The sequence below is a fragment of the Thamnophis sirtalis genome, unplaced genomic scaffold (assembly GCF_051295495.1).
Source record: "Thamnophis sirtalis isolate CommonGarterSnake01/CBP01778 unplaced genomic scaffold, rThaSir2_p1.2 scaffold_2, whole genome shotgun sequence".
NCBI lineage: Eukaryota > Metazoa > Chordata > Lepidosauria > Squamata > Natricidae > Thamnophis > Thamnophis sirtalis.
In genome coordinates, this window is record NW_028261382.1 from 41,087,087 (window position 1) to 41,097,024 (window position 9,938).

The 9,938-nt window shown below is 47.8% G+C and overlaps 1 protein-coding gene across 1 annotated transcript; it reads right to left on the minus strand.

Moving 5' to 3' along the window:
* Positions 1-247: 247 nt before the first annotated feature.
* On the minus strand, positions 248-8,761 carry LOC106546972 (uncharacterized; the record flags this gene model as incomplete). Its single annotated transcript, XM_087705098.1, is given in 2 exon segments — positions 248-509; positions 8,696-8,761. Coding segments are annotated over 2 exon segments (149 nt in total), but the record flags the coding sequence as incomplete, so codon positions are not given.
* Positions 8,762-9,938: the final 1,177 nt, after the last annotated feature.

Sequence of the window (9,938 nt, forward strand, 5' to 3'; positions counted from 1 at the left end):
CTGAAACACACATCGGCCATGTAATAATTTCAACGCCTTAAATTTCATGCCTTCCAGTCGCTCACTCCTTTCAAATTCTTCCAATGGGGGCTGCCTCTTTTTCCTTCCTTCCGGCTGAAAATTTAAGGAATGTCTCGGTGGGCAAGGAAGAAAAAAAACAAAAAGAAAAACACAGCAGAGGTGTTTTTTAAAAAAAAACTAAATTGGTCCCCCCAAATATCAAGAATGTAGTTTATGACTTTCCCCCCCCCCCCTCGGGAGGGTTAGAGGTCAACTTTCTGGTTGTTATCATTTTTTCCCTTGGGAGAAAAAAAAAAAACGAACAGAGTTGAACCCGCGTGGAGAATGGCTGCTCAGGAGGGGGGGGGGGCGTAGGGTGGAGAGAAAGGGTGGGAGGGGGCTGCCGTTGCCTCGGATCTTTTTTTTTTACATGTCGTTCAGATCGAGGAGGGTCTGGTCCAACATCCTTTGCGTGCAGAGATGTTCCTCTTTGGTGCATTTCAGCTTATCTGCAAAGAAGGACAGGGAATGTTAACGGTGCTCCGAAATTTGCTGCATTTATTTCCACCACCACCACCCAAAAAATAGGTGCACACACACACACACACACCGGCATTGCCATGCTGCCACGCAAAGCTTCGATCGGCGTGGATTGTGCTTCTGTGTTGCTTCCCCCCCCCCTCACAGCTCCCACCGGGACGGTTCTCTCATTTCATACCACATTTCCCCCAAAATAAAACAGGGTCTTATTTTCTTTTGACCTTCAAAACTATTGGCGTTATTTTTGGGGTCTTATTATTTTTGAGGTGCAGGAAGCGGCGAGTGTGGTCGCCTCACGGCTGCTCCTGTGTTGCGATATTTTCGGGGAGGGCTTATTTTAGCGCATGTGCTCAAAAAGCCTGATTGGGCTTATTATTATCCGGAGAGGTCTTATTCTGGGGGAAAACCGGGTATATATAAATAACCCCGTGCGGTTGTTGGTTGCCGTTGTGCCCACTGGCCATCCGTTTTGCCGAAAGATAAGCAGAGCTTCGTGCGGTGTGAGCTGGGGTAGGGGGGAAAAACAACCACGAAACTCGACTCGCGTAACTTTCCCCCGCCAATTTCTGCCGCGGGCTGAACCGAAGTTTACGGAAACGGCTCGTCCAAAACACTTCAATCTTGACCCTTTTAAAGGAGAAGATTTGTAGCTCAGGGTAAAAACGAGGAGTCTTTGGTGTGCGCTGGTTTTCTTAACAGTCGTTTCACGACGCAAACTAGGTAACCTCAAAACTACCAGCCCTGATGATGTTCCCTCGTCGGGTCGTGAAACGTCTGCAAGAAAAACACCCAGCTTGGAGAGTCCCAATCGTTTCCGTTTTTTCTTGCCACATGTTGCAAGGTTCAGTTCTTGGTTTCAAAGACAGGTGAAGTCCGGAAGCCTGATTCCAAAACTGGAAGCACAACGGGACAATTTCTGGGCTGGGGAGACACACAAGCATCGCACATGTGGCTCCGGCGACAAAACGACAACGTTTTGACCTGGTGATGGTTTAGCTCGTACGTTTTCCCGCCTTGCAGGGAAGAGATGCACAGATTTGGGGAGGGTGGGGGGGGGTATGAAGGTCTGGGCGCCAAGAAAGTTGCGAGCCTCGCAAAATAATAATAATAGGGAAAAATGCAGCGGAGAGTCTCAGGATAACATGCAGGCCGAAGGATCCGTTTTGAAAGATGCTCCCCTTCGTAAATCCTAAATCAAAACCATCCAGTGCCTTCCCTGGGGAAGCAAACGGAGGTTCATTAACACACACACACCCCACAAGAACGCCCACATCAGGCTGGGGCAACTGTGTCACCCTGGCCAGATTGTGGCTGGTTCGTTTTAAATTCTCGTTTTTGGCAGGGATGCCGATCCTTCGAAGTTGAGAGGAGCCCGAGAAAGCGTGAACGGCCCGCAATTCTCCCCCCAAAGTTTAGCTGACAAAAGATTAGAACTCAGATCTTCCATTTCCAGGTCAAAGTCTCTCCCCTCCCGCCCCCCCTCAGTGACCAAAGCTGGAAAGCTCGCTGTGCAAAGCAGGAATGGCTAGGATTTGGAAAGGAGGGGAGGAATATATTCTCCGGTATTTTCCAACTATCAGCAGGGAGGGAAACACCATTCGGAGTCCGTTTCCAGGCCAAACAACCATCAGCCAGAATTGAAAAACAGCCTTTTATTAAAGCAACAAAGGATATATATATTTTTCCCAGTGCAAAAAAAAAATTAAAATAAAACATGCTTCCTACACAAACTAGATGCCTCTGGCCGTTTCCAGCTTCCGCATCATCGGCCGGATGGAGCCACGGATCATCCTTGTGTTGTGGCCTGCTAGCGGCCACTGGAGCTGGCAGCAGAGTCGGACAGTGGGGAGGGTTGGGGAGGAACATGGGCCAGTCCTGGAGTCTGGGGAAGGCTCTGTGTCGGAGGCAGAGAGGGGGCCAGGGCCGTATGCCAGTTATCAGCTGCCTTCGGAGTCAGACATCAGTGAGGCAGAAGAACAGCTGGAGCCTGTTCCCTGTGTGCGCATGCACAGAGTTGCCAGACACGAAGGGAACAGGAGCCAACTTGGGAGTAAAGCCACAGGTGGACGGTGAATGGCCCCTCCCAGAGGGAATAAAAGAGGAGCGAAAGGGGAGTGGAGTTTGCAGGAGACAATTCCTTCACTTAATTGGTTCGGGACTCTCCGAGACTCCTGGCCAAGTTCTGCAGATATCAGCCTGGCAGCTCTCCAAGCCAGATAAGGTCTGTGACCGTAAATCCTCCCTCGAAAGACTTTGCTGGATGCGAAGGAGGAGAATTCACAGCCAATTAATAAAAAGGGTTTTTTGTCGGGATAAGGAGTTGACTTCATGTTCTTGGGAAGCCTCGATCAGAACACCTTGCCCGTCAGCCAAATGCCAGGGGGTTGAGATACCTCCCCAAAGGTGTGTCTGTGTGTATGTGTTTTCCCTGTCTCTCAGACATCGGGTTTAAAAATGATTGGCGGTCCAAGAAATAAGGAGACCTCAGGCATATAACAAGCGGGCCAGTGGTTGTTTTTTTTTTATTGATAACACAGGAAAAGGAAAGTTTAGGAAAACCGCAGACAAGGTGACCCATGCAAAAACGAGATTACGGATAAATCGGAAAACACAGAAGAGATTTTTTATAGAAGTGGGGGGGGAGTGGGGAATTCGAAGGCAGCAATATAAGGGGGCGGGGGGGGACGAGAAAGGCCTTTATCAGCGTCTCTCTGCACCCCAGGAAAAGAAAATTAAACCGTTTTCTCAAAGCACACAAACTCTTAACTTTCGTGGCGTTTGGTTTACAATTGGCTGCGCGACTTTAAAGCTTAGAAAAACGTGGCGGTGAAGCGTGGAAGGCGATCGGCTGAAAAGCACTTGAATGGCCTCGGGAAAAAAACGGGGGCTTTTGCCTTCACAGAGGCGGGGTTCCCCCCCCCTCCCCGTTTAGCCTGCAGCCACCCCGGGAACTCGGTTCCCCCCAAAAAAACGATTTAAATTAAATTGGTGGATCGTGTTGTTTTTTCTCGTTTGTTTGGTCAATCGCACAGATTATGCAGAGTTAACTTCAGCTCCTTCGCCAGCAGCCGATTTTTGTCGAGCTGGCTGGAGAGACGATCTGCGGCCGCGCGGAAAGGAAGGAGGCGAGATTAGGGGAGAAAAAAGGGGGAGGGAGGAAGAGAATGAGAAGAGAGAAAGAGGGGAGGAAAAAAGAAAGAAAGAAAAGGGAAGGTTAGTGGCCCCAGAGAGACGGCCCCCCTCCCCACCGAGGCTACCACTGCAAATAAATCAGGATTTGGAGTCCTTTTCCCCACCCCCACTCCCCAAAAAAAGGGTGGCTGGAGAGAGAAATATATGTCTTATCGATCGGAAAGATGGGAATGGTGTTGTGGATAAATGGAAATGCAGAACCGGCACCTATTCACAAGATTTAAGGCCCGAGGATCAGCCGGGGATGCCTGCCAGTGGAGGAACAAGTACGGGCTGATAATAAACATCAGGAGACAGCCTGGTTGGAGGTCAAATGGTCTTGTTATGGATGGGAGCTTGCCAATTTGAGGTTTGCAAGCCAATTCGGAGCTTCAGGCCAATTTGGAGTTTCAAGCCAATTCGGAGCTTCAAGCCAATTGGGAGTTTCAAGCCAATTGGGAGTTTGCAAGCCAATTCGGAGCTTCAGGCCAATTGGGACTTTGCAAGCCAATTCGGAGCTTCAGGCCAATTTGGAGTTTCAAGCCAATTTGGAGCTTCAGGCCAATTCGGAGTTTCAAGCTAATTCGGAGTTTCAAGCCAATTCGGAGCTTCGGGCCAATTTGGAGCTTCAAGCCAAATCGGAGCTTCAAGCCAATTGGGAGTTTGCAAGCCAAATCGGAGCTTCAAGCCAATTCGGAGTTTCAAGCCAATTCGGAGCTTCAAGCCAATTCGAAGCTTCAGGCCAATTTGAAGTTTGCAAGCCAATTTGGAACTTCAAGCCAATTCGGAGTTTCAAGCCAATTCAGAGTTTTCAAGCCAATTCGGAGTTTGCAAGTCAATTCGGAGCTTCAAGCCAATTTGGAACTTGCAAACCACAGACTTGCCTTTCTGTGTTTATGAACGGGATCCACAGGTTTATGGTGGGACGGGAACGACAGCCGATACCCCCACCCAAAAAAATTCGGGTTTTAGGCTTCGCCTACTGGCATGTCCAACCCACTTGAGAGTCAAATGAATTGGGGGGGGGGGGGGGGCTTGACTGCGAACAGCAATCCCGATCATTATTTTTTTTAATTTTTCATTTGGAAAACGAACGTTTAAAAGTGTTAAAATGCGATAAGAATAATAACTAGGAGAATAATATACTTGTAAAGGTGTGTATATGAGACTAAAAATACCCCCCCAAAAAAATGTTTTAAATAAAACACCGGAAACCGGGGGGGGGGGAAACCTCCCTAATTGAAGTCATTGTGACCGCAGGAAAGGATTAGAATGGCTTTGCAGCCGTTATAATGCCAACAACGGGTTCCAAGTGGCTCTGTCGTAACTTTGAACAGTCGTAAGCCGAGGACTTCTTGTAAATCCACACCATCTGCCCCCTCTAACCAGGAAATAGAGGGTTTTTTGGGGGACGGGGGGAGATTCCCGAACAAACCACACACAAGCCAACATGAGTGCATTTTTGCTTATTTTACAGTGACAAGTGATACAACGAAGGGGGGGGGGATCCATGTTGTGTCCCAGGCACTACACAGCCGCAAACGCTTCCCAGCCGTGCCCCAAATCGGCGTCGCTCGTCTCTTCCAGCCGTAAGTGAGCAGAGAGGGAGGGGGGGAGCTCCCTGCAGAGAATAAACAGCCCCCACACACACGAGTAAAGCCACCCCAGAAAAGTCCGCTAAGGCCACAAAATCACGAAGGTGGTTGTGTTTCGGAGGTGTGCAAGACCGGACAGCCGTGCCCCCCCCAGCCGGACGACACTTGTGCAAAGGATGAGCCTTCTCACCCTCCGTAATGGGGTGTACGTGAGATTTGGGGAGGGTGTGGGGGAGGGGGAGGGAAGGGGCAGGACTTGGAAGGAAGGAAGATGGCTAAAGAGATAAAAGGAAGGAAGGAAGGAAGGAAGGAAGGAAGGAAGGAAGGAAAGAAGGAAGGAAAGAAGGAAGATGGCTAGAGAGATAAATGTGAGGAGGGAGGGAAGAAGGGAGGGAGGAAGATGGCTAGACAAATAGATGGGAAGGAAGGAAGATGGCTAGAGAGATAAAATGGGAGGAGGGAGGGAAGGAAGGAAAGAAGGAAGATGGCTAGAGATAAATCGGAGGAGGGAGGGAAGAAAGGAGGGAGGAAGATGGCTGGACAAATAGCTGGGAAAGAAGGAAGGTGGCTAGAGAGATAAATGGGAGGGAGGGAGGGAGGGAAGGAAGGAAGGAAGGAAGATGGCTAGAGCAGCGGTTCTCAACCTGTGGGTCACAACCCCTTTGGGGGTCGAACGACCCTTTCACAGGGGTCACCTAAGACCATCGGAAAACACATATTTTTGAAAAAAATACAGAAAACAAAATAATTTTATGGTTGGGGGTCACCATGACATGAGGAACTGTATTAAAGGGTCACGGCATTAGGAAGGTTGAGACCCACTGGGCTAGAGGGATAAATGGAAGGAAGGAAGGAAGGAAGGAAGGAAGGAAGATGGCTAGATAAATAGATGGGAAGGAAGGAAGGAATATGGCTAGAGAGATAAATAGGAGGGGAAGGGAGGGAGGAAGGAAGGAATATGGCTAGAGAGATAAATGAAAGAAAGGAAGAGAGGGAGGAAGGAAGATGGCTAGATAAATAGATGGGAAGGAATATGGCTAGAGAGATAAATAGGAGGCGAAGGGAGGGAGGGAGGGAGGAAGGAATATGGCTAGATATAAATGGAAGAAAGGAAGAGAGGGAGAAAGATGGCTAGATAAATAGATGGGAAGGAAGGAAGGAAGGAGGGAGGGAGGGGAGGGAGGGAGGGAGGGAGGGAGGAGGGAGGGAGGGAGGAAGGAAGGAAGGAAGGAAGGAAGGAAGGAAGGAAGGAAGGAAGGAAGGAAGGAAGGAAGGAAGGAAGGAAGGAGAGGACCCGGGTTAACTTTTTTTTTTATAAAAGGCAGACTTTGAAAGCTGCAGGCTGAGTCGCTAAGTGGAACATTGGAATCACCAGTTTTATCTGTTTGCAAGAGAGAAAGAGAGAGAGGGAGAGAGGGAGAGAAAACGAGGTTTAGCTTTTGAGGAATTCTTGTGTGTGTGTGTGAATTGGAGCAGCAAGCAAGGGACGAGGCGAGCAGGAAAAAGGGACACAACCCTCGTGCTGTGACGGGTGCAGTTAAGAGAAGTGAAGGGTCCAAGGATGAGCCGAAACTCACACACAACCATGCCAACAACAACTCGGTGGAAGCGTCAAAAGATTTCCTCCAGGTTTCTGCCCAACGCCAAACAGGTGAAGGAGGAGAAGGATTAAAGACTCGAGTGAGCCACAACCGACCGGCATCACAACTTCGACAAAGCGACAACAAAATAAGGGAGGACCCTTTCAACGGGCCCGGGGAATTGTGCGCGGGACAGCGAGTTAGATAGCAGTGGTGACTCGAGGCACCCCGAGCATCGCTTGACTCCCCCCCCCAAAGCCCTGCGACACCACCACCCTCTCCGCCTTCTCACACCCCGACACACGCACACACAGCATGCCCAACACAAGGCCAACACACAAGCCCCCCCCCCATTCCAGCGCACTGCAAACGTCGATATTTACATGGAAGTCATATCATTGAGGGCATGGTCCAATTCCTCGCTTATGGCTTTGTATTTCAATTTCTGAGCATACAGTTCATCTAAAACAAATTGGGAGGAAGGGGGGGGGGGAGATCATCAGAAGGGAGAACAGAGTGGGGGGGGGCATCGGGAGGTCAAACCAGGTTGGTTTTCCTTGAGACGAGCTCAAAGGATAACTGCGATCCAACCGTTCAAGGATTCTCGTTGTATACATGATGTAGCAATAGCAATAGCAATAGCAGTTAGACTTATATACCGCTTCATAGGGCTTTCAGCCCTCTCTAAGCGGTTTACAGAGTCAGCATATCTCCCCCACAGTCTGGGTCCTCATTTCACCCACCTCGGAAGGACGGAAGGCTGAGTCAACCTTGAGCCGGTGAGATTAGAACCGCCGAACTGCAGATAGCAGTCAGCTGAAGTGGCCTGCAGTACTGCACTCTAACCACTGCGCCACCTCGGCTCTTGTACAATGACAATCAAGGCTATTATTATTATTATTATTATTGATGATCTTTTATTCGTTAAACATGAAACTCAAGTCAACTGAACATTCAAAAATGCATCATAAATACCACTGACTGAGGCTAATGGTTGATACGGGTGTGCTGCCAGCATCCCAGGTATCAACCAAGATTATTATTATTGTTGTTATTATTATTTTAATCTTTGGTGAGATTTGGGGCTGGTTGGTAGCTCAACAGCTCGAGTCCTAACCAAGGACCTAGGAACCATTAAGGTAACGTCGGAGAATATAAGCTGTTCCAAGTAAGCTGGTTTTTGTGTAGCGTAAGAATGTTCCAAGTCAGGTAAATTATTATTTATTATTATTATTATGTTAATCTTTGGTGTCGGGCCCCACCCAGGGGGCCTAGGACGTCGTAACGTATTTTCGTAATATGCGTGCGGATCCAAGCAGTGCGGCTTTTTGCATTTGACTGATGGGGATTTTGTCAATTTTTTAACTGTTTTAAACGTAATTCCAGTGCTTTTGGAATAGCACCCAGTGTGCCAATTACCTCTGGAATTAACCACTGCTGGTTTGTGCCATAGTCGTTGAATTTCTATTTTTAAGTCCTGGTATTTTGGGATTTTTTTCATGTTCCTTCTCGGCGACCCTGCTATCCCCTGGTATTGCGATGTCTATGATTGTGACCCTATTTTTCTCAACCAGTGTGATGTCTGGTGTATTATGCGCCAGTATTTTGTCCGTTTATTATTATTATTTTAATCTTTGGTGAGATTCACAGCCTTTGGAGCTGGTTGGTAGCTCAACAGCTCGAGTCCTAACCAAGGACATAGGAACTGTTAAGGTAACTTATTATTATTATTTGGATTATTGATGATAATCATCAATGTGAAAGAGACCTTTGGGGAAAAAACATGGCCTGGATGACTGAGGAACCTACCTTCCAAGTCATCGATGGTCTTCTCCAATTTGGCGACCGATCTCTCGGCAAACTCGGCACGGGTCTCTGCCTGCGAAAGGCAGGAGAAGAGGAATCAGACAACGTTCCCGGCTGAATCATGGGATGGTTTCAAAGCAAGCCGGGTAGAAAAGATATCATGAGTAAGGGCAACAACGGAAAGGAACGGAGATGAGGAGGGAAAAGAAGAAAGGGCAAAGCAGAAAAAGTAAGAGTGGGGAATTGAGAGTAGGAGAGAGGGTAAGAAAGAAGGAGGAATAGGGGAAAGAGAGGGAAGGAGAGGAGGAAAGAAGGAGAAGAGAGGAGTGGGGGAAAGAGAGAAGGAGAAAAGAGGGAGAGGAGGAAAGGAGAAGAAGAGAGGGGGAGTGGGGCAAAGAGAGGGGAAGAAGAAAAGAGGAAGGAGAGGAGGAAAGAAGAAGGGGAAGAGAGGAGGAGCAGGGGAAAGAGAGGGGAAGAAGAAAGGAGGAAGGAGAGGAGGAAAGAAGGAGAAGAGAGGAGGAGTGGGGGAAAGAGAGGGGAAGAAGAAAGGAGGAAGGAGAGGAGGAAAAAAGAAGAGAGGAGTGGGAGAAAGAGAGGGGAAGAAGAAAGGAAGGAGAGGAGGAAAGAAGGAGAAGAGAAGGGAAGAAGAAAGGAGGAAGGAGGAAAGAAGAAGGGAGGGAAGGGAGGTTGAGAAGAGAGAAGGAGCAAGGTTGTTGCAAAATAAGATGAAGACACTGGGTGGCAAGAAAGTGATAGATAGATAGATAGATAGATAGATAGATAGATAGATAGATAGATAGATAGATAGATAGATAGTAGATAGATAGATAGATAGATAATAGATAGATAATAGATAGACAGATAGATAGATAGATAGATAGATAGATAGATAGATAGATAGATAGATAGATAGATAGATAGATAGATATAGATAGATATAAAATATATAATATCTACATTATATATACATATATATAAAGATCTTCCTAAGATGTGGTGGCAGTTGTGACCTCAAACAGCTGCCTACTTGAAAAAGGTGAAGAAGTTTTAAGGGGATCCAAACAGTTCAAAGACTGTGAAATCGGAGGCTGGAGAAAAAATGGGAATCTCCTGGAAGCCTCTAACCAACACGCTAAGCCGAACAATTTTGATTTTGGCTTATTAGTAGGCTGGTTGTGTTTGCGTTTTACCTCTTCACCTCACATCTGTGCTTCAAGATGAAGATCCTGCCTCCGACACGGAATAA